The 26,124-nt window shown below is 39.1% G+C and overlaps 1 protein-coding gene across 2 annotated transcripts in view; it reads left to right on the top strand.

The window, feature by feature from the left end:
- Window positions 1-26,124, top strand: part of MPND (MPN domain containing) — a 1,899,579-nt gene that overhangs the window by 1,723,953 nt on the left and 149,502 nt on the right. For both annotated transcript variants that reach the window (XM_044090604.1, XM_044090605.1), the window contains exon 13: window positions 24,448-24,540. In XM_044090604.1, the coding sequence (XP_043946539.1) occupies window positions 24,448-24,540 (93 nt within the window). The remainder of the gene's footprint in view (window positions 1-24,447; window positions 24,541-26,124) is intronic.

Genomic DNA, 26,124 nt, shown 5'->3' with positions numbered 1-26,124 from the left:
CCTAGCCCAGGACCCCCTTTCTCTCCTTAGACCCTGAACCAATCTCTTACCACAGACATTTCAAATTTTGCTTGGGGAGCAGTTTCCATGGAAGTAAAGTTGCAAGGCAAATCCAGAGCACATCAGTACAAAGGAAATGGTGGTGCTCTGTGCCACGAAATCTCTCCATCACCTATGATCACCAAGACCTGTTCAAGTGATTACAGACAATACCACAGTCATGAACCTTAGGATCCTGAGAAATTCTCAAGTCTGAGACTGATTAATGAAGCTCTGTATGCAGGCTGGCAATGATGGCTTGGGAGTTAGCTGTTCAGCATTCCTCATCTCTTCAGCCTTGCATTCCATCAGAGCAAACTATAGCTCCAGATAAGCTGAGCAGGACCAGGAAATTAAATAAGGGGGAGGTCTTCCAGGAACTGATCCAGTTGTTTGCTTCCTTTCAAAACAGACAGCTAAACAAATTTTGTTCCAAGACTCCTTGCAAGCAATCCTGGAAAGCAGATGCATTTTCATTCCCATGGAAGGGAATGTTCCTTTATGCTTTTCTACCCTTTCCACTCATATTCATGGTAATTCTGAAATTGGTTCTTCCTTCGTAAGAAATTGGCAAGGACAATTACGAAAAGCTTTGTCATAGACTGGATCCACTCACACAAGACGAGGGGAGTTTGATATACTCCAGTTTCAATCTACTTCAGCCAACTGTCTTGTTGATTCAGCTCTCATATGTTTTAGGCACTTTATTTAATGACGGCATGAAGCAAGTGCTAAAGGAGGCAAGAACGCCTGCTACTAGAAAATCCTGTATTGGTAAGAGAAAGTGATTTTCTAGATGATACCTAACCAATAACCAGGGCCCATCAGGGATTTTGTGCCACTGCAACTCAGATGTTTGCATGAGTTACTTTTCTTGACCTCTTTTATTTCTTGTTGCCATTTTAGCATGTGTAGCCATGGGACCCTCCTCTTTCTTCTCTGTGAAACAACAGATCTGACATTGTTGTCTTCATTTGGTCTTCAACCTGTGGGTTATCTGATCTGGCATGGATCCGACTCGGCCACATATCCAACATCTGATCTGAGCTCCTCCCCTACCTATAATGTCCCTGCCTCCTTCCTCCTTTCAGATCGAGTTTGCTGCCTAACCTAGCATCCACACCCGAACCAACACCTTGTCCCATGTTGAATGTCTCTATAAGCAAGAAAGGGACAAATGAAGAGCAAGAACTCAGATGGAACGTTATGGTGAGTACATAACTTCTTTTTCCTGAGAAGTGTTTTACACCCAAGACCACTTTTAAAAAGGTTTCTCCTCCATGGTATCTGAACTGTGTGCTGGAGAAGCTAATATTGTAACCTTTTGAACCTTGATCATCAAGCTGATTTAAGGTTCTTAACTTGGAAAACTGTGCTCATCATTGTTCTAACAACTAACTGCAAGATTATCTGAGTTGCAGGCTCTTGCTGTGGATGAACCTTACTTCATGTTCTGCCGAGATAGGATCACATTAAGAAGAGACCCTCTTTTATGCCCAGAGTGGTTTCAGAGTTTACTTTGAATCGAGACATCAGTCTCCCTGTTTTCTTCTAGAACAAAACAAATATCCTGGGAGAGAAGATTCTGCATACTCTAGCTGTGTATATATGCAGCTTGGGTACTATCTTGACATAATAAAGTCCTTTTGAAAAGCTGATTGACTGTTTATTTCTTATCAAGGGACAAAAAGGGACATCCTGTCTAAACATTTTCCAGGTGGTTGTCCTCAGCTGTTGCCGTTTGTTATTCCAGGGAAAATCAAAGCACATTCTATTAGAGGCTTGTCTACTTCACTAGCATACTGGAAAGGGGTGGACTCTAGAAGCATTATAGAGGCAACAACATGGTCCTCTGAATATACATTTACAAAACTATACATACTGGATTTCCTTTTCAACTTCCAGTGCTAGCTTTGCAAGGACCATTTTCCAGGGACTCCTGGATCTGTAGTCTTCCTCCTCCCAGAAGTAGATAAGACCTTGGTATTCAACCTATGTAGCCTAAGGGCTATTGCAGCAGTGGGAGTGATGAACATAGTGCATTTGTATAAGTTACACTGACCATACAGTGGATGTTTGAATTCTTTAACAGCTGCAGTAGCTGCACCCAGTGTCCATTCACCTACTCTTGTATATAGTTGTAGTTGGGATATTAAGTTGAATTATGTATATTTGTACTTTATATATTTCTTTTTTTTTTCTTTTTTGGTTCAAGATTGTTGAGCTCTCTCCCTCTCTCGCTCTTTCTTTGTCTGTATGAACAAGAAAGAAGAAATCTTCATTCTGGCAGCGATTTCTCTCCTTTGGGTTACCAAATCATCAGTCAGAGAGTAGATGTGGGAGGGAGCCAGAGCTTTGTGAAGCTGGCTGGTTGTTGTTTCCCATGTAGCAAACAACCCATATAGCCCAAGGGCTACTGCAGCAGTGAGGAATTTGAACATTTACTGTTATAGGCAAGAGTAACATACATGCTTGTACTTTTCTGTTTTAAAGTGTTTTATATTTTGCAGTTGCAAAAATACATGGCGATATCCTAAGATGATTATTATTAGAGGGCAGTCAATTCCCAGTCTTTGTTATAATGAGATTTCATATTTCATATTGACATGTAAATACATTACTTTCCTTTTCGTAGTGAAGAGGAAACTCTTCTGTAGATTTAAGTTATTTTTCTGTTTCATGTAGATGGGACGTTTCTGGACCATTATGTAACAGATGCCTAAATATCCACATAATATCTCTCCTTTTATGTCAGTATGTCAGCTGAAACAAAAAAAAATACAAGGCACTATTATGTCACATTGTGCAATTAAGGCACAGACATGCCCATGGCTATTTGAAGACATCAAAAATAGATAAAGCAGAGGGATAATTCTCCATCTTCTTCATGCACGTTGCACTGTGTAGGAAGATTTCTGCAGTATCCAGAGAAAGCTTCTGCTATTTGTTAATTTCCAGTAACTATCTCAGATTATTTGGATTTTCTTGTAAGTACCTACAACCTGTTAAGACATTCCGTGAATTGTAGTTGCACCCATGCAGATCCATCCAGTCAGCCTATTCACCATGAGAGTTGTGCTATAATTCAGCTTTGCAGCCTGTTAAGAGGGACTAGAAAAACTGGGCATAAACCTGAACGTAAATGGTGATGAACTAGTTTATTGGAAGATAAACTTGCTTTAGGCAGCCACTTTGCTAATTATCATTCTGAGATTAGTCATCATAAACCTTCATACCTGTCTGAACATATTATCATTCTGAGATTAGTCATCATAAATGTTCGTACCTGTCTGAACATAATGTTATCATTCTGAGATTAGTCATCATAAACCTTCTTACCTGTCTGAACATATTGTTATCATTCTGAGATTAGTCATCATAAACCTTCGTACCTGTCTGAACATATTGTTATCATTCTGAGATTAGTCATCATAAACCTTCGTACCTGTCTGAACATATTGTTATCATTCTGAGATTAGTCATCATAAACCTTCGTACCTGTCTGAACATAATGTTATCATTCTGAGATTAGTCATCATAAACCTTCATACCTGTCTGAACATATTGTTATCATTCTGAGATTAGTCATCATAAACCTTCGTACCTGTCTGAACATATTGTTATCATTCTGAGATTAGTCATCATAAACCTTCGTACCTGTCTGAACATATTGTTATCATTCTGAGATTAGTCATCATAAACCTTCGTACCTGTCTGAACATATTGTTATCATTCTGAGATTAGTCATCATAAACCTTCTTACCTGTCTGAACATAATGTTATCATTCTGAGATTAGTCATCATAAACCTTCGTACCTGTCTGAACATATTATCATTCTGAGATTAGTCATCATAAACCTTCGTACCTGTCTGAACATATTGTTATCATTCTGAGATTAGTCATCATAAACCTTCTTACCTGTCTGAACATATTATCATTCTGTGATTAGTCATCATAAACCTTCGTACCTGTCTGAACATATTATCTTTCTGAGATTAGTCAACATAAACCTTCGTACCTGTCTGAACATATTGTTATCATTCTGAGATTAGTCATCATAAACCTTCGTACCTGTCTGAACATAATGTTATCATTCTGAGATTAGTCATCATAAACCTTTGTACCTGTCTGAACATATTGTTATCATTCTGAGATTAGTCATCATAAACCTTCGTACCTGTCTGAACATAATGTTATCATTCTGAGATTAGTCATCATAAACCTTCGTAACTGTCTGAACATAATGTTATCATTCTGAGATTAGTCAACATAAACCTTCTTACCTGTCTGAACATATTATCATTCTGAGATTAGTCATCATAAACCTTCGTACCTGTCTGAACATATTGTTATCATTCTGAGATTAGTCATCACAAACCTTCGTACCTGTCTGAACATATTATCATTCTGAGATTAGTCATCATAAACCTGTTACCTGCCTGAACATAATGTTATTCTGAGATTAGTCATCATAAACCTTCTTACCTGTCTGAACATATTGTTATCATTCTGAGATTAGTCGTCATAAACCTTCGTACCTGTCTGAACATATTGTTATCATTCTGAGATTAGTCATGATAAACCTTCGTACCTGTCTGAACATAATGTTATCATTCTGAGATTAGTCATCATAAACCTTTGTACCTGTCTGAACATATTGTTATCATTCTGAGATTAGTCATCATAAACCTTCGTAACTGTCTGAACATAATGTTATCATTCTGAGATTAGTCAACATAAACCTTCTTACCTGTCTGAACATATTATCATTCTGAGATTAGTCATCATAAACCTTCGTACCTGTCTGAACATATTGTTATCATTCTGAGATTAGTCATCATAAACCTTCGTACCTGTCTGAACATATTATCATTCTGAGATTAGTCATCATAAACCTTCGTACCTGTCTGAACATATTATCATTCTGAGATTAGTCATCATAAACCTGTTACCTGCCTGAACATAATGTTATTCTGAGATTAGTCATCATAAACCTTCTTACCTGTCTGAACATATTGTTATCATTCTCAGATTAGTCATCATAAACCTTCGTACCTGTCTGAACATATTGTTATCATTCTGAGATTAGTCATGATAAACCTTCGTACCTGTCTGAACATAATGTTATCATTCTGAGATTAGTCATCATAAACCTTTGTACCTGTCTGAACATATTGTTATCATTCTGAGAATAGTCATCATAAACCTTCGTACCTGTCTGAACATAATGTTATCATTCTGAGATTAGTCATCATAAACCTTCGTAACTGTCTGAACATAATGTTATCATTCTGAGATTAGTCAACATAAACCTTCGTACCTGTCTGAACATATTGTTATCATTCTGAGATTAGTCATCATAAACCTTTGTACCTGTCTGAACATATTGTTATCATTCTGAGATTAGTCATCATAAACCTTCGTACCTGTCTGAACATATTATCATTCTGAGATTAGTCAACATAAACCTTCGTACCTGTCTGAACATATTGTTGTTATTCTGAGATTAGTCATCATAAACCTTCTTACCTGTCTGAACATATTATCATTCTGAGATTAGTCATCCTAAACCTTCTTACCTGTCTGAACATATTGTTATCATTCTGAGATTAGTCATCATAAACCTTCTTACCTGTCTGAACATATTGTTGTTATTCTGAGATTAGTCATCATAAACCTTCGTACCTGTTTGAACATATTATCATTCTGAGATTAGTCATCATAAACCTTCGTACCTGTCTGAACATATTGTTATCATTCTGAGATTAGTCATCATAAACCTTCGTACCTGTCTGAACATATTATCATTCTGAGATTAGTCATCATAAACCTTCGTACCTGTCTGAACATATTATCTTTCTGAGATTAGTCAACATAAACCTTCGTACCTGTCTGAACATATTGTTATCATTCTGAGATTAGTCATCATAAACCTTCGTACCTGTCTGAACATAATGTTATCGTTCTGAGATTAGTCATCATAAACCTTCGTACCTGTCTGAACATATTGTTATCATTCTGAGATTAGTCATCATAAACCTTCGTACCTGTCTGAACATATTATCATTCTGAGATTAGTCAACATAAACCTTCGTACCTGTCTGAACATATTGTTGTTATTCTGAGATTAGTCATCATAAACCTTCTTACCTGTCTGAACATATTATCATTCTGAGATTAGTCAGCATAAACCTTCGTACCTGTCTGAACATATTGTTGTTATTCTGAGATTAGTCATCATAAACCTTCTTACCTGTCTGAACATATTGTTATCATTCTGAGATTAGTCATCATAAACCTTCGTACCTGTCTGAACATATTGTTATCATTCTGAGATTAGTCATCATAACCCTTCGTACCTGTCTGAACATATTATCATTCTGAGATTAGTCATCATAAACCTTCTTACCTGTCTGAACATATTATCATTCTGAGATTAGTCATCATAAACCTTCGTACCTGTCTAAACATAATGCTATAATTCTAAGATTAGTCAACATAAACCTTCGTACCTGTCTGAACATATTGTTATCATTCTGAGATTAGTCATCATAAACCTTCATACCTGTCTGAACATAATGTTATCATTCTGAGATTAGTCATCATAAACCTTCGTACCTGTCTGAACATATTGTTATCATTCTGAGATTAGTCATCATAAACCTTCGTACCTGTCTGAACATATTATCATTCTGAGGTTAGTCAACATAAACCTTCATACCTGTCTGAAAATATTGTTATCATTCTGAGATTAGTCATCATAAACCTTTGTACCTGTCTGAAAATATTGTTATCATTCTGAGATTAGTCAACATAAACCTTCATACCTGTCTGAAAATATTGTTATCATTCTGAGATTAGTCATCATAAACCTTCGTACCTGTCTGAACATATTGTTATCATTCTGTGATTAGTCATCATAAACCTTCGTACCTGTCTGAACATAATGTTATCATTCTGAGATTAGTCATCATAAACCTTCATACCTGTCTGAACATATTGTTATCATTCTGAGATTAGTCATCATAAACCTTTGTACCTGCCTGAACATAATGTTATCATTCTGAGATTAGTCATCATAAACCTTTGTACCTGCCTGAACATATTACTTAAACTGCTAACCCTCCGGCTATTCTATATAAAGTGGTTGATCACCTTTCCATTCCTCAGTGTGTTGATACTAGGCAATCCTTTTCCAGTGAGGAATGTGAATTTAACTGTACGTTAATTTTCTGCTAAAATTGCCTAAGTTAATTCTTCGCTGACTTCTTTAAGTTCTTTTCTGCTACTATTGGTCACTGGGAGGAATATTTTCATTCTACCTGGGAAGAGTTTGCCATCCCCAAAATTAATGATCTGTACTTTCTGATCTCCAATATGCTCAGTGCTACTTGTTCTTAGGACCTATGCTTATCCAGCTTTGTGGAAACTTTCTTAGAGGCTGTGTCAACTGATACGAGATCATTACCACCTCTCTCTGTGTTTGTGGTTCCCTCTCTTTTAAAAGAGGCATTGGTGATCCCAATCCTTTAAAATGTCTGTCCGGGATCCTTATAGCCTTGATAACTGTCATCCTATTTAAATCTTCTATTTTTGGGGAAGATTCTTGAGAAACTTTTTACCTTCGGTGGAGTCTTGTTTGAATGGTCAGGCCATTGCAGATCCCTTCCAGGCTGGATTTAGAATGAGACACAGTACTGAGACAGTTGTTGCTAGACTTTTTAATGATCGTCTAGTTGCAAGAAACCAGCATTACTACCCAGTTTTATTCTTTCTTGATCTCGTCAGCATTTGATTTAGTGACCATTCCATTTTTTAGATTGTTTGGAGCAATACTGTAGACTCTCTGGAACTTTTTGGCTTAGTTCACCTTTTATCACTCAAGACATACCCAGAGGGTGGTTTCAAGGGTAAATTCTTCCTGTTCCTCCTCCCACCTTTTGCTTTGTAGGATACCACAGGATTCCATTCTTAGTCTGCTACTATTTACCATCTACTTATTTGCTCCTAGGAGACCATATTAATTTTAAGAGATTTACAATATGATTGCTATGCTGAAGACGCACAGCTCTGTTTCTCCTTCCCTCTGGAGTCAGTGAGTGCTTTTACTTCCCTCTCCTACAATCTGGATTCACGTCCACCCTTACTTCCCTCTCCTACAATCTGGATTCACGTCCACCCTTACTTCCCTCTCCTACAATCTGGATTCACATCCACCCTTACTTCCCTTGCCTACAATCTGAATTCAGTGTCGGCCCTTACTTCCCTCTTTTACAACCTGGATTCAGTGTCAGCCCTTACATCCCTGTCCTACAATCTAGATTCACGTCCACCCTTACTTCCCTCTCCTACATTCTGGATTCATTGTCAGCCTTTAGTTCCCTCTCCTACAATGTGAATTCAGTGTCGACCCTTACTTTCATAGGATCATAGTAAGTTACTAGGCTAGTGGCCTGAGGGCCCATACAAGCCTAGCCAAATTTTGTCCTTGTTACCATGATCAGCACCTCTTGTCCCTGTCCAAGAGGGACACAGTTGGAACCCCCAGAGTGAATTTACAGTTATCCATCCAGTCATCCAGATTGTGTTTGAAGAGGGCCAATGAGGTGCTCTGTTTGATGTGAAGTGGGAGTCTGTTCCAAAGGTGTGGTAACCTCTGGGAGACAAATCTGTCCCATCCAGCAGGTTCTGTTGATGTCATATACCAGGTTTAGGTGTTTAGAACGAGTACCCATGTGCCGTTTGACTTTCAGATGTGCAGCATTTCCAGTAAAGTGGGGCCAGAGATTGCCTCCGAGTATTCTGTATGAAACAGAATAATGTGACAGTGGTTTCAACTGATCCACATAGGATAGCTGCTGAAGACCTTGAATTTTCTTTGTGAGCAACCTTTGTGGTCTTTCCAGTTGCTGCAGGTGCTTTGAAAGGTACATACCAAAAGGGGCATTGTACTCAATTATTGGCCTAATGAGTGAAGAGTACAGGGAGGTCATAACTTTACTTTTTCTTGAGGCAATGCCCTTACTTGTGAGGTGAGCCATATAGAATGCCCTTCTTACCACTCTGGAGATGTGGTGATCAAGTGCAAGGTTGCTGTCAACCTGAGTGCCCAGATCTCGCACCACTGAATGCGTACTTAGGGTATTGCCATTGATGTGGTAATTTACAAGAACATCACTCTTGTGAAAAAGGATGATGCATCTTTTTGCACTGAGTCTGAGGCCATGACTTTGGCACCAGTCATTTGTTTGTGTAGGACCTTGAAAGATATAGACATAATATGGAAATTCTATGACAGCACCTAGTTTGCAGCCGTCAGCAAACTCTGTCAGCCACAGTCCCTTGGTTTAGCTTGTACTTCGGAGAAATAGATTCCAAACAGTAGAGGTCCCAGGACCGATCCCTGTGGAACACCACTGGTAATAGATCTGGTGTTGGAGGTGGATTCCCCTGTTTTGACTGTATTGGTTCTATCAGAGATCCAGTTCACAACCCACCCTTCGATATAAAGGTTGATGTCTAGCTGGGAGAGTTTGTCAATGATGCCTGCATGAGGAACCATGTCAGATGCCTTGGCCAGGTCTAGGTAGGCTGTATGCACAGATTTCCCCTTGTCCAGGGCCCTTGTGACTGTCTCGAAGAAGCCCACCAGGTTTAACAAGCATGATCTCCCCTTGACAAATCAAACCTGGGCAGGATCTAGTGTTTGGAGATTACCTGTATCTTTGTTGATAACGTCCATGATGATTCTCTTCATGGCCTTGCAGATAAGGGTAGTCAGGCTAATAGGCCTGTAGTTCCCAGGGTCAGTAGAAGCACCACCTTTGTGCAGGGGAATAATGGTGGCTGTTTTCGATTCAGCTGGGATGAAGCTGGTGCTAAGGTTGTGATTGAAGAGAGTGGCCAATGGTGATGCTAATTCTTGTTTGAGCCTATGTAGGACATAGCCTGGGATGTTATCAGGTTCCATTGATGCTGTATTTTTGGCCTTAGAGAGGACGTTTACAATCTGCTCTTTAGAGATGCAAGGTAGGGTACAGGTGTTAGGGATGTCATGAAGTACGTGTGGCGGGGACGGGGGAGCGAAGTTTTCATCAAACCTGTTGGCTAGCGGGTTAGCTGTGTCCACCGGCTCAGTGTATGTTTTACCATTAACTACCAGTTCAGGCGTGATAGTTACCTCAAATGAGACTGAGTTGTGGTCAGATCTCACTAGGGATGAACTCATAGTGGGGGAGCTACAGTGGTCTCCCATATTTGTAAGCACCAGGTCCAGGATGTTGGTGCCCCTGGTGGGGGTGTCAACCAGCTGGTTCAGGCATTAGAGTTGACAAAGTCGAGGAACCTTTGGCTCCTACAGTCTGGATACATGTCAACCCTTACTTCCCTCTCCTACACTCCAGATTCAGTGTCAGCCCTTACTTCCTTCTCCTACAATCTGGAATGTGTCCAGCTCTGAATTCAGTAAGAAGCTCCACCTCAAACTCAATATCTCTAAGGGAGTAGCTGTGTTGGCTAATCCTATTTTGAGAAACAGTTTGGTCACTTGATATTTTTTATTGCCATGACAAACTTCTTGTCCAAGGTGCATGATCCTGATAGGATTTTTGATGACAGGCGGACATTTAAGGACCAAATTTCAGTTGTCATCAAATCTTCATATTCCCATATGCAGAATATAACCCATATCAAGCACTTTGTTCCTCCCAGCATCCTGCTTACTGTTTTTCATACTTTGATAACCTCCCATCTGGACTGCTGTAATGCATTGTACCCTGCTCTTCCTGACTTTGAACTTACACAATTACAGATGGTGTAAAACTCTACAGCTTGTCTACTGTCTGGGGACAAAAGGCATCACCATATTACCCTAGCACTGCAGAGTTTGCACTAGCTTACAATCTATAGGTTCTTGTTATGGTTTATCTTTCTGTTCACATTCGTGGTCTACCATACCGACAGGACCTCCAACAATCCAGCTCTCCCTTTGCACTCCAGTTTGCAAGATCTCTTTGCTGTTCCATTTTGCAACCGTAATTTGTTTGGCTTCCACAGTTTATCAATGTCTTGTGTCATGGAACTTGCTTTCTGGCTGGCTCCAGGGTATAGTTATGTTAGCAGGTTTTAAAAATACATTAAAGTCATATTTGTTTGGTTTAGCTTACTCTTGATTTAATATTTATTGATGTTTTAGGATTGTCTTATTTGTATTTATTCTTGTTTTTGTTGACTATTAGTACAGTTTCTGGGCTCAGGCACTTAAATATTATCTTGAACTTGACAAATCATTGAAGGTATGAAAGCAAGACCCCCTTAAATAGCCATGTGCGTAATACCTAGAGGAAATTAGCCAGAACAGCCACAAATAGTGCCACAGCCCTCTATGTTAGGCAAAAGAAGTTAAATAGAACAGCCACAAGTAGTGCTAAAGCCCTCTATCTTAGGTAAAAGAAGTAGTACCTCTAACACTAAACTATTCTGAAAGGAAGTAAAGCAGCTGACAGGGCAGCTTAGAAACAACAAACCTCCAAGTGTGTAAGCTACTTAATAAAAATAGTAGCTTTGCTGATGAATGCTGCATATTTAAATCAAATAACTAATAATCTCCCTTCAGCTATTGGTGTAAACAAACCACTCCTACAAACTCCCAGTCTGTAACCTCTGTCCCCTTACATATTCAATTTGTATTAACAGGCGCACGCAAGAAGAACAAATGGAGGAGGTAACTCAGTTTTTTGAATTTGCAAGGAACAATGACTGTAAAATAATTTTAACATAGAAAGGAGACTTTAAAGTATACAACTTCTCCTCGTTTGAAGTCGAAACAGACTTATTGAACTGTTTGGCGAAGGGTTTGTCTTTTGTACCCAGTAGACATTGCTAAAGTCATTTTGGACTTTAAACTGTTAGGAAACTAAATTTGTAATTGCTATTTGAGAATAGCGATTTTACTAAAACTACTTGTAGAATACAAAGTACTTATAACCCACCAACACACCCAACTGTTGCTTTATTTCAACATATTTGTGAACTTGATTTTAGAACTTTTTCGACCACAATAAGCCTAAAAGAAAAAGTGTCAATAACAGTTGTAGCACTAACAGGTCAGAATGGCTAGCTGTTAAAAAGGTGCGGAAACTGCCCCTGAGAATCATGAAACCAGATAAGGGGAGCAGGTTAATGTTTGTGGACCTGAATGACTATGTTAATAGAATGAAACAAATGAGTGAAACCTATGTGAATGTGTCACTGAATGAACTAAATATAGCATACGGTCGTATTAGGACATATGTCAACAACTTGTTTATTGACGCTAAGCTAGATGTTAACATGTACAGCTACCTGACCATGCCAGCCCCCAGAATCCCATTATTGTTTGGCATCCCCAAAATTCACAAGAGCATTAACAATCCACCTATGCGACCATTGGTTGATGCCAGGAATTCAATCACCTATTCTTGTGCTAAGGTAGTCGATACTATTTTAAAGAAGTACACCAAAGAAGTGAAACAAATTTGTAAAGATTCTTGGATCTTTTTGTTTGAGATAGATAAATTAGAATTTAAGGAAAACTTCAACTTTCTGACTATTGATGTGAAAGATCTTTGCACTTCTATTCCACACATTAATGGTATAGAATGGGTCTCCTTTATGTTGAGATCCCTCAAGGCACCCCAGGCAGAGATTACCTTAGCAGAAGAGTTGCTATATATAGTAATGGCAAACAACTTTATTACCTTTGACAGTGAATATTTCCTACAAAAGATAGGTGTAGCAATGGGCTCGCCTTGTGGGGTGAGCTTTGCTAACTTAGTAATGGCATACTGGGAGCTGCAACATATTTTGAAACATACACAGATAAAAGAAATGTATTTTTGCACGAGGTTTTTGGACAATATCTTCCTAATTTTTAAAGGGGAATAAAGCACAAGCTTTAGTCGACTACTTCAATAAAACTACACAGTTTCTTCAGTTCACATACACCTATAGTGAGGACATTATTTCCTACTTAGATACTGAACTGAGAAAAGACAAACATCTTAAGTCGTATATAGCTAAAATATATATAGGAAGAAGACATATTCCAACACATTCTTGCACTACACTAGTTGCCACCCATACCACCAAAAACGATCTGTGGTTAAAGGTCAGCTAGTGCATGCAGCTATGATAGTAACAGAAGACAATGATGTTCTGTGAACACTTTCGTGACATGTTTCTTAAACGTGGATACCCAGACTCTGTCGAAGTCTGTACAAAAAGGTACAGTGGGATATATCAGCCCCTTCTTCATAATAGAGGTTTACCCACTACAGTAGGAACAATACATTTCCAAAGAGAAGACAATTCCTTTAATGGGGGAACCAAATAATGTGAACTCATATTTACTTAGTTTTATAACACCGTTTAACTTAGAAGCCACATTAGGAAGATTTTACATAAGAATTTGAATTTACCGTTAACTGATACATCAATAAACAGTAAACTACCAGACCACCTAAAAATCATCTTTAAAAGAGGTAAAAACTTAAACTTGTTGGAATACAGCCAAGGTCCGCGTCTAGTGGGGTATCCGAGGATGTATAAATGTGGTATGTGCCCTTATTGTGAACATGTTGAGGAGGGTGTAACATTTTGGGTGAGGAATAAAAAGTTTACTGTGGACAGGAAATACAACTGTAATTCAAAAATGATTGTATATTTGGCACAGTGTCAGTCATGCCCAGCGTATTATATTGGGAAAATTGAGTGAAAGTTAAAAGACCGTATGTATGAGCATATGTGTACTCTAAGGAAGGCCAAACAGGTAAACGCTCTAGCCAGACACAACACCCAAATCCCAACTCACAGTTTCAGGTTCAGAGTGATTGACCAGTTAGTGTAGGACTATGGGGGGGGGGGGTCCTTTTCCAATATTACTAGAAAAATTGGAGTTATTGTGGCAAATTTGTGTTAATGCATGCCAGCATCTAGGTTTGAATAAGATTGCTTCAATGTTATGCCTGTTAAAATTGTTGAGTCTTTCTAGATAAGAAAAGTATAACTCTTATTATAAGAAACACATTTTAACAAAGCAAGTAGCACTTGTATGTTTAAAAGGTGAATGAAAGGGTTAATTTTAACTTTGTCTTTGGTGAGGGAAGGAAATTTTATTGGTTGATTGTTGTGACTACAAGCCCATTTGTTTTAAACAGTAACTGTGTGTACATGTGCATCTGAAGAAGTTCTTACTATTAAGAAGGACAAAAAGCGCTTAATAAACGAGAGTTCTCCTTGGTTGTTAGATAGGTTGGACAGGAAAACAAGGATGCTTCATGCTCTTCAAATGATTTGTAAAAATCAGTGTATACCAAGACTATATATTCCCCATTCTGAAGGAAGAATGGGCCTCCTCCAAATTGATTACGTGTATAGGTCTGCAATCGTCGGACTGCATACGTATCTGCTGACCTCACAAGATCCGAACATAGTGAAAGTTTTGAAACAAAAGGAAAATAAGTCTAAGATGACTTCCCTGCTTGATTTAGCAGAAGCATATCAATGTCAACTGGGAATGGAAATCAAACTAGAAGTACATAAAAAAATCAGGCAGCAACTGAATGTGCCAAAATAAAAAAAGAATGTAAGGTGAAGAATCAGATGAGAAGGCATGAAATGTGGAAAATGCATAAATATAGTTGCAAGTGTAGAAAACTCTTGGAACAACTTCATGTTGATCAAGATCGAATGCAGAAATGGGTAAGGAAAGGTGAATTTAAACCAAAAGACGAAAGGCTAATATTGATGGCCCAATATACTGGCATGCATATACGTTGGCTTACCCAAGTCCATTGAACAGGTGGAGGAAACAGACAAATGTAGGTTTTGTAAAACAGTTTTGGGAACAGTTGCACACCTTGTTGCTGATTGTGATATCTAATGGCAGAAGGACTGTATACTGAAAGGCATAATAATGTGGCAAGACTGTTGCATTGGGGATTGTGCAAACATTATGCTAATGAAGTAATGAAAAACACTGGAAACATGAACCACAAAGCATTATAGAAAATGACTAAGTTTACATTACATGGGATCACCCATTGCCAACTGTTCAAAAAATAGCTGTGAGAAAACCAGATATAGTTGTCTATGAAAAAAAGACAAAAGTAGCATTGATCACTGAAATTGCTAAACCCAGTGATTAACAGTGCCATATGTACAAAGAGACACAGAGTCATAAAATACCAGGATTTGCAGGCAGAAACAAGGCCAGTGTGAAAGAATGTTACCCATACAGTTTCAATGCTAGTAGGAGCTACATATCTTATAAAAATAATTTACAGTCGTATTTGTAAATGTTACCAATATATGCAACTCCATACGAATTGCAGGAGGAGTCATTACTGGGCACATTGCAGGTGCTGTGAAGAGCACTTCTGGCTAACTTCAAAGACTGAAACAATACTAGTTTCATGAACTACTTTGACTTAGGAATAGGGTCCATTCCTGTCATGGTATTAGAAACCCAAAAGACTTGGAGAAATTAAAAAACAGTATATAGCCTTATTAACTGTCCATTTATGTAGTTACAAAATTAGCAGCAAAGCAAGAGTGCATAGTCTGTAAACTTGTATATTTTATTTCTGTAAATTCCTAAATGCTACAGTGAGCACAGTAAAAAGGTTGAGCTGGCCTGTTAACTCACAAAGTTAATAAAATAATACATATCCATATAATGTGTGGGATATTTAGTATTTAGGTAGACTTCTGGTGCTGTTATACCATTACATATTTTCATTGTTTTCTTGGAATAGATTTGTTCTTGTTTTACACTGACTAGGCACAGCTGTTGGTATACCACAAACACTTGCCCCTGTACAGAATTGTGGCTTGTAAGATTTGAACAGACTGTAGAATAATGCAGCAAACGTTAGAGAGACTTGTGCAACTTTAGTCATTACATAGCCAAGTGGTAGCCCTGCATGGGGCATGGGTTCCTCACAGGGGGGAAGATGGTACAAGTTTCACATTTACTGACCCTGCATGGGTAGTGGGTTCCTCACAGGTGGAGTTGCTACTAGTTTGAGATTTACTAACCCTGCATGGGTCATGGGTTCGGGGGGGGGTGCTGCTATTTCATATTTACTGACGGGGGGTAAAATCACATGATACATTCTTCTGTTGTAGTGCCTCTGCAATGTGTTGTTATGGAACTCTTATTATGCTTTACTGTTAAAATGACCATCTACAAAGAGGAAGCTACATTTATTTAGGGGTTATACAGCAGCAGTAAATTTTAGAGGGGTGGTCACACAACAGCAAAACTAAAACCTGCAAACTGCACAGAAAGTCTCAGCAAACCTCCAAAAACTAATTTTCCAAACTACGTAATCATTGCATCATAATTTTGACACTGGGGAAGCCACCTTGCCTCCCATTCACTGAATATATCAACTCCAAATTGTACAACAGATGTTGCAACACATGTTTGATTAAACAGGAGTTTGACCAATTGTCCCATATGAATCCAGCTTTGACCGAAGCTGCTATTAACACACACAAAAGAATGCATATGGGTATATGTATATATGTGTATATATATATATATATATATATATATATATATATATATACATACACACACACGGGTCTACCTTCCTTTATTGAAATTACACTTACTCGAAATTTTGAATCTGGAGAGAGCTTATTCGAAAGACACTTTATTAGAAGCCTCGGATCATCAAAATTTTACATAGCGTAAAGAACCAGTTGGCCAACTTGGAGACCTTTGCCCCTTTCCCCAGTGTAGTGCAATCTTGTATATTTAGTTAAGGGGGGGGTGTGGGGGCACAGCACACTTGGGTGGGTTTAAATATGTTCCATTGTTTTATGTTGCCCTGGTGGCCAAGTGGTTGTTTACCCTGCCTAAAATTTCGGTGGTCCGAGGTTTCGAATAAAGCATCTTTCGAAGAAGGTGTCTCGGGATTCTAAATTTCAAGTAAGTGCAATTTTGATAAATGAAAGTAGTCCCATATATATATATATATATATATATATATATATATATATATATATATATATATATATAAAATGTATGATTAACAGTCTGTTTTAGCAAACTAAACTATCTGAAAAACTTACTTCTTTGGGGGGGATAACCTAAAACAAGTGTTTTTGTGGAGGGCTACATCCCTCACTCCCCCTGCTACTTAATATAGCAAATGTGAGATCACACTATAAGGGGAAAAATTCCCCTATGACTGGTATTCTGCGATCTCAGAAAAATAGTGGTCTCCTGATCATTCTGTTCTTAATGCATTCCTTTCATTTAGATTACTCATCTTAGAATGCATTTCAGCAGAATGACAAGTGACCATTTAGATGTCCCCATAAACACACACACACACACACACTTGTATAAGTATGCTGTGCATTGTATGGATTTATAATGTTTTTAATGTATTCAAGTACTTGCCTGAGTGCCAGGTGTGGATGAAAAAGGTCCACAGACCAGCCCATCTACCCAGTTAACAAAGGCAAATCAGTGAAAGTAATAGTGTGCCCAGCAATGAGGTATGCCTTAGAGGGCTTCTCACCTATAGGTTTGTAACTCATTTCCATCAGTGTATCTGGATACCTTTAGCTCAGATACTGAATTAAACTAATGAGGTGAAATTAAGAGGTTTTCCTGGCCCTCCACACCTTTAAGATGTAACAATGCAGCAGTGAAGATGTGTCTGGAGGGCCAGGAGGGGAAAAAATAGCAAAGGAGTGTAGATTTGTGAAGAAATGTATGAAAAATATTTGGTATGGAAGATGTGAATTGAATAGTAGGAGTTTGGAGTGAATTTACATATTATTCCCCAATATACGAAAACTGGGCTTGGCTAGACAGAACTTACGTTTCACAGGAAAGCGTACATTTAATTGAAAGTTTTGATACACATTCAATCAATTTCAGATCATGCGCCAATAATAACTAAAAATATAAAAATGCAACGTAATAAAATAAAAATGAGACACTGGCACTTTCCTATTTGCTGAAAAGAAAGGAAATTGTGGAATTGGTAGTGGAAATTATTCAGGAGCTATTAGAGAAGATAGAAATTTCTTTTGAAAATATAGCTAGGGAGTAGGATCAAATTAAAGTGGGGTTTAAAGTCAGGTTGGAAATAAAAGAAAGGGAGAGATAGGGAAGAAGTAACAAGACTTATGTAGAGGGACTGACAAATGTTAAAGTATTGCAGAACAGGAGGAATCTCACTGAACAAGAAGAACAGCAAGTGCAGAATGCTAAATAGAAGATAAGGGATTACCTCAATAATGTGTGTGATGCCCATGCACTGGCCCAGTAATCAAGGAGACTCCATCCTCGCCACTAACTCCAGTGAGGGGCGTCCACATTGGGAGGATAACAAGTACACACAAAGTAAAGTACAATTTAGCTTAAGAGCACACAGAGATCTCAGTCAGTCTGGGGTTGGTTTCTCCCTTTCTCTCCAGATCCCCAATAAGACTCACCACTGGCACAGCTATAGGGTTCAGATCTCAGCAGAGTAGTCAAGTCAAAACCTCCTGTACCCTCTCTGTCCAACCAGTGCTTCGTGTCCCTGCCCAAGTAGCTCTCGCGCGCGCGCACACACACACACACACACACACACACACACACACACACACACACACACACACACACACACACACTTTGAGATTTGATTTTGTATGCAAACACACAGACACTCCTGGGGAAGGCTGGCACAGGTTCACTAACTGTGCCCCCTCCTTCCCAGGCTATGAAGTAGTAATCACTGCCACCAACTACTCTTATCAGCTACTATAAAAGGCCCTTACCAAAGGGTGTCCAATTCTGCAGTGCAATGTTGATGTTATCCAATTGGTAAGTGTGACTGAGACTTGAAGGCTGTTCAGGAGTGGCTTATACAGTATCAACAAATACATGCAAGTACTCTAACAGCTTAAATTATCTCTACACAAAACAGCCACAGTTAAAAGGTTTAAATATATTTAATAAATACTAAAAACACAAGACAATACTTGTTAATTCAACAAAATGGACATTAGAGAGTTCAGAAATTACAGGAAATACTTTAAAACAACATCAGAGGACAGTCTGACATAAATATAGAAAACAGCTAGACTAATCTGGCTATATTCCTATCAATCTCTAAGAGATATACTAAGATCTAAGATCCTACTTAAAGAACAAAGCAACTGCTGGTGAGCTGACATGTTCAGGTTCAGACACAAATACAAAATGCAAAATCTTTCTCTCTGAGAAAGTAATTGATAATACACATACTGCTGAGTCATTTCAGATTACATCATTGTTAACACTTCTGCTTGTTTCCCAGGCTCACAGAACTTAAAATGCAACATATTGTTGTAATCTGCACCTGCCAGGAAGCCACAGCAATAAAATACACTTTGCATGTGAAACCTAGTAATTATCTCTGCCTTAGGACAATAGAAAGAATTTCCTGGCCTAGACATCCTGTCCCCAAGCTTGAGATTACACAGTTGTAAATTCTGTACTTATCAGCTTTCCTTCCAGCAGGGTGCACTGTGGTTACATTTAACACATAGCACAGTATTCTTATATTTGTGAAACCAGCCTGTGGATCATATTAGTATTTACAGTGGCATAGAATTATTACAAAATTCTATCTGGCTGGGCTGGCAGCCCCTCAGTTTTTCACAATCACAATATGCACAAGTTTTGAAAGGTTGCAGTTAAGCAACTGTTTTTTGATAGCAGCTCCAAAACACAAAAACTTTTAGCATGACAACTCAGGCAACAGAAAGTAGAAAGGGTGGTCACCAAGCTTAGGAAGCCTATAAGAAAGAAGGTAATGAGATCCTGTAGAGGTCCTAGAAATATTTCGGAAATTTTATGAAAGTCTGTATAAAGCAAAGAAATATGGGAATCAAGAAAAGGTACAAATTGAAATATGCCAAGGTTAGAGGTAGTTGATACTCAATTACTAACAGGATAAGAGGCGAATAGAGAAAAATGTTGATGTATAACCAATCCACAAGAAAGTCCCCAGGAATATTCTAGGACCGCACTCTCCAAAGCTAAGAATACAGCATCCATGGGACCAAATGACATCCCAGGCTGTGTACTACATGAAATACAAAATGAACTGGCACCTCACCTAAGTGTCATATTTAATCATAGCCTCACCTCAGGCTTCATGCCCACTGAGTGGCACACATCTACAGTTATCCCGCTCCACAAGGGGGGATCTGCCTTGGGTCCCAGAAAATACCGTCCCATCAGTCTGACATGCCTGATCTGCAAGGGCATGGAACGCATTATCATGGAACTTATAAACAAAGACATTGACAATCTTCAAACACTGGACCCCACCCAGTTTGGGTTTGTGAAGGGCCGATTTTGTCTCCTGAATCTGATTGACTTCTTCGAATCAGTCTCCAGAGCTGTGGACGAGGGTAAGGCAGTCCACACAGCCTATCTGGACCTCGCCAAGGCCTTCGACACCATCCCCCACTCTGGAATCATAGATAAACTTACTAAGCTGGGCATAAATCCCTATGTCACTCGATGGGTTGCCAACTGGCTTGCTGAGAGAACCCAGACTGTAAAAGTAGCTGACTCCAAATCCAGCTCCAGACAAGTGGAGTACCTCAGGGTTCAGTCCTGGGACCACTCTTGTTTAGCATCTACTTTAAAGTACAGGCCAACACTAAGGGACTCTGGCTAACAAAGTTCGCAGATGACTGCAAACTGGGATCCATTATTGAATCCCCAAATAATGTGGATATTCTACAAAAGGGCCTTAAAGAAACAGATGCCTGGTGCCAAAGCCATGGGCTCAAGCTTAATGCCAAGAAATGTATAGTTATCCCCTTTGGAAAAAACATGTACCCATGATTTACCACATAGGTGGCAGGACACTAAACATTGAAAGTGTGATGAGAGACTTGGGGACACAGCTGGACAGTGGTCTCACTTTCGATAACCACATCGCCACAATAGTCAGGAAATCCTATGTGCACACCTCATCACTAAGGGATTTTCATCCAGAAAAAAGGAGGTCATTGTCCCACTGTGTATTCATCCCTCATTAGACCCATTATAGAGTGTAATGCCCCATTTGGTATGTACCTCACAAGACATCTGCAGCAGCTGGAAAGGCCACAGAAATACCTCACTAAAAGAATCACAGGCCTAAAGCAGATGCCATATGATGACCATCTAAAAAAACTCCAGCTATACTCTGTGGCATATCTTCTACTCAGAGGTGATCTCTGCTTAACATACAAGGCCATGTCAAACCCTGAGCTGTTGGACATGTTCCACTTAAAGAAATCCCAATCCCTCAGAGCCACACACTCCAGGGATCTAAACCTTGTCATCACAATGAACAAAACATACTGGAGGGATAGGTTCCTGACCCAGAGACTTTCCATACTCTGGAATGGACTGCCCATGCATGTCAAGCAGAGCGCCTCATTGGCCCTCTTCAAAAGGAACCTTGATGATTGGATGGGAGATAGGAAATTCACCCCGGGGATCATGTCAGTTGCCCTGCTAGACAGGGGACCAAAAAAGTAAATATTGTGGGAAGAAATACCACGGGGATCATGTCAGTCACCTTGCTAGACAGGGGTCCAGAGAAGTAAATATTGCGGGAAGAAATATCCAGGGAATTGTTATGGCTAGGCTTGCATAGGCCCTAGGGCCGATAGCCTAGTACCAACATATGAACCTAATAGATGATATTCCTGTGGCAGTTTGGAGGATAGGAGGGAAAAAAACTGATAAAGATCCGGAAGGTTTGGTTTAACAGTATTTTAAGAGGAGGAGAAGCACCAACACCTTGGAAGAAAGTGGTGGTGGCTGTAATACCTGGTAAACACCCACTTTTAAGATGTAACAAGAGAAACAATAAGCATTGTGCTTTCTCTTAGTATGCTTGTCTTGACACGTAACCTGTCATTTTTAGATAGGGTAATTTTTTACAGCAAGAAGTTACTCAGATGATTTAATACATTATTAATCCCAAAACTTTAATGCCTGTGGGTTGAATAATCCTGGTTTTCCTTATGCCTTGGATAATATTTCTATAATGTTTTTAGTTGCTTCTTGAAAAGAAAAAAGAGATGATAGTACACTGGGAAGCCTGTTCCAAATTTTCCCACATAGTTAGAGAAAAGACAGTCACCACAATGTTACGCTCAGCTAATAAATTACTATTAACCACCCATAAAGCCAACAATAAATCAGATGACTGTCTTTTCTCTGCCTTTGTGTGAAAAATTTGGAACAGGCTTTCCAGTGAACTATCATCTCTTTCTTCAACAACACTTTTCAAGAAGCAACTAAAAACATTCCTTAAAACTGAATGGCTACATCCATGTCCTAACCCTTACTAACAACCTCCTTCTTTCCATGTCCTTATCTCTATCTTTTTCGGGCCTCTGCGCATGCCTCTTTCCTGACCTCAGTTAGTTGGGCCACTAGCTTACTGAATGCTATTTCTAGCCTAGTCTTCCTGGGAAACTATCCCAGAGTACAAACCCACAAAATAACTCCTCTACCATGTATATATTTGCTACTCTCTCACTTGGACTGTAGAATTTGAAAGCTACCTACTATGTTTTTTCCCTGGGAAAAAATTCACTGTTCTGAGGTTTAATTATATCACATTTCGAACTTCCAAGTTTGAGCTTATGGTGTTCGATATTTTGGATGTTCGATAATGTGATATAGACCCACTTTGCAATCTACTTAGCTTAATGGAGCTTATCTCCCCGGGCCTGTACTGAAAATGGACATGTATCCAGTTGGGCTAGCTCGGTCAACAAATGTAAAATAAAGATAAATAAATAAATATAAGTAGTGAGGCCAAAATCAGGGATTTGGACTTGGTGGTGGACGGCAGAAAAAAATAAAGACAATTTAATATTTGCAATAAAGTGGTACTCTGTTATTAGAAGCTTTCTACTTAGTATCTCTAGTCATGATGAAATAATTGTAAACCCCCTTTACAAGGGTGTAGTAAGATTGCTTATAGAATATTGTAGTGCTGCTTGTTTTATTTTATTTATTTTATTTTGCATTTGTTTACCAGGAAAGTCCGACTGGACACAGGTCCATTTTCAGTGGAGGCCCGGGGAGAAAAGCTCCATATTACAATACATTACATGAGAGTAAAAAGAAGTAGAACATACATACATATGGCATATATACACATCAGGACAACATGCTAATTATTAACAAACATACCTATAGCATATATACATACAACAGCAGATCATGCTAGTGATTAACATTTCGTACAGTAGACAATCAGAGGTATATATTTTTTTCTTTTGCAGTTATACGTTTTGTAAGGTAAATGTATACAGGTGTGGAAGCTTTCAGGGGAGAAACTGTTTATATATAGCTGTACCCTGGCAAATTGTGTTTACAACTGTACCCAAATATCCAGACTGGAAAAAACACAGAAGTATTTTACAAGACAGACTGAAGGTGTTCCCAAAGTCTAGACTGGGAAGAACTCGGAAGTATTTTACAAAACAGTTTGATGATGTTGAGAATAGCAGTTATAGAAACAGATCAGAACTGAACATCTGTCTGTGTATCTATTACATTATAGATTCATTGGAAGGGATCTGATTCTTGTATTCATTGAACCATCCGCCCACAACCTCTTTTTCCTATTTTTGCACATGGAGTCCAGGGTGTCACTTTAGCAGTGACAATCATCTGGAACCAAGATTTATGCTGCCTGGTATAAATGTTTAAATAATACTGTATTATCAGTCACATTGCCTCTTGCATTTATTCAGCACAGTCAGGGTATCAGAAATATTGTTTTTGTAAATATGTCAGTGTGTTACTTTCCTTGGGGAAAAGCTCTTTCCGTCACAAGGCTGGAAGTTGTGGAATGATTTCCCTACAGAAATCAGGAAGGCCCCTAGTCTCAATATATTCAAAAGATTTATTGATCATTGGTCTTGTGATAGTGTTTTTAGACTTTGGAAATTCATTTAATGTGTCTCTTCAGGCTCTGGGTTTGATTCTTACCAAATATTGAACACCTTTCTTTTGTGGTGTTCTTATCACTTGTCAACGTTTTATAAGAATTTTAAATGACAATACAGAAGTGCAGAGCCACTTGCCATTTTGTTGCTTTGATTAAATCCTCAGATGTTGGAACATCTGTTACTTGGAGTATTCAGACAGGTTTGTACTGCCGTTTAGGGAATGCTGAAGCAGTTCGGTTGTGACAGCAGTATCATGATTTGCTACTGTATTAATTAATGACAGGAGAGGAGAATGATTGTCTGTTGAAAACTAAGTGTGAATGGGAGGTGGTATATTGTCATGTGGTGTGTACTGAAAGTTACACTGTCTTCATCATGGCTTGTTGTTGCAGGCCCTGCTAGTAGAACATTACAAAGGTGCCCCAGACCATGTGAAGTTCAAAGATACCTGGAATCAACACAAGACATATCTTGATAAGTTGAAGGTAAGTCATCCAATCTTAAAATTGACAGATGATTCATTCTTGTTTCCCTTAAACTCTTCCATTCGTTCTTTTAATGAAATGCAGGTAAGCCACTTTTACTTTTTAGCATGCTCTTTCCTGTGGTGTTTCAGTTGCTTTGTACATCAGTTAAATGGCAGAACACTGCATTTTAGTTGAAGTGGGTCAGCATACTGGGTTGCTTCAGTTTTTTAAACACTTTTATTAAATCACTTAAGACATAGGGCCGGATTCATGATGGCTTGCACGGAGTCTAAGAGTAGAGTAAGACTCCATGCAGCCATCATGTCCGACGAGTGATCCAGGAACGCTGGATGTAGGGACGTGTAAGAGAGCTCCTAAAACGGCTCTTACACGGACAGGGCTGGGACATGCAAATCACCTCAATTGCAGGTGAAAGGCATGCAAATGAGGTAGATTTGCGATTCAGGAAACCCGAACCTGTCCGAGTAAGAGCAGTGTTATTTGCAGAAATGTACTCAGTTGACAACTGAGTACCGTTCTGCAAATAGCAAAACGGAGCCGTGACAGCTCCATATAAAGGTTGCATCCAGTGCAGGAAGCATGCCAATGGCCAAATATACAGCCATTGGAAATGTTCCCTGATGCAAAATTAAAATATATATATATTTTTTTCGCCGATTTACAATGTTTAAGCGTAGCGCAGCGCAAATGAGCTGCGCTGTAAAACACCGAATACTATAAATTAAAACCCACAAATGTGGATTTTATTGAAAGTGGTAATGTACAATGCAAGGGAATGGCAGGCTGAAGACAAGATGGCCACCGAGTAGAGGTTGCTAAGGGGGGAAGCTCAGTCTAAGACATGTAACCAAGCATTAGTAGGCAATCCTATGTAAATGAGTGTTAGGATAGTGAATCGCTAGTTTACATAGCAAATGAGCACAGTCAGTGGAGTGTAGGAGTAGGATATGGGGAATAACAGAGTAGAAGATAGGTGACATCACAAGGGGGGTATGTATGAAAGAAGCGAAGCTCATTGGAGCAGAGTGACATGTGTCCGCTGTCATTTAGACATCATGGAAAGAGGTGTGTAAACAGGTAGGCTAGGGAAAGCCAAGAAATGGAAGGTGTATACTGTGGATAACACCAAAGTTTCTTGCTGAGCGTGCATGCGCGCGCCTGTAAACCAGAGTAAGACAGAGTGCATGCATGTAAGCGTGAGTGAGCGCGTTTAAGCCCGAGTAAGCATGTATAAGGCTGTTTAAAGAGTTGTAAGCATGTTTGCACTGGTGTACGTGCGTTTTAACCCGAATAAGCAAGTTTTAGTCCGTGTAAGCATGCGTGCATGCATGTTAGCTGCTGTGCGTGTGTTTGCGCTTGTGTGCGTGGCGCTCCCGCCTGAAGAAACAGAAAGGAAATAGGAAGCACAACAAATAGTAGGAAGCTACCAGGGAGTACTAGCAGAGCTAGCAGGTGAAAACAATCAGAATCAGGCAATTACACAGGCAGTACACTAGCCCAGCCCAGCCTAGCACTTAAACCTCTGCCAACAACAGTCCATTATGTTTCTCACAACAGACACTGCAGTAAGCTAATAGAAGT

The sequence above is a fragment of the Protopterus annectens genome, chromosome 13.part0, assembly GCF_019279795.1.
Source record: "Protopterus annectens isolate FY-2018-M chromosome 13.part0, PAN1.0, whole genome shotgun sequence".
Taxonomy (NCBI): domain Eukaryota; kingdom Metazoa; phylum Chordata; order Ceratodontiformes; family Protopteridae; genus Protopterus; species Protopterus annectens.
Note: the sequence above shows the minus strand (reverse complement) of the source record. Positions and strands in the feature narration are given on the sequence as shown.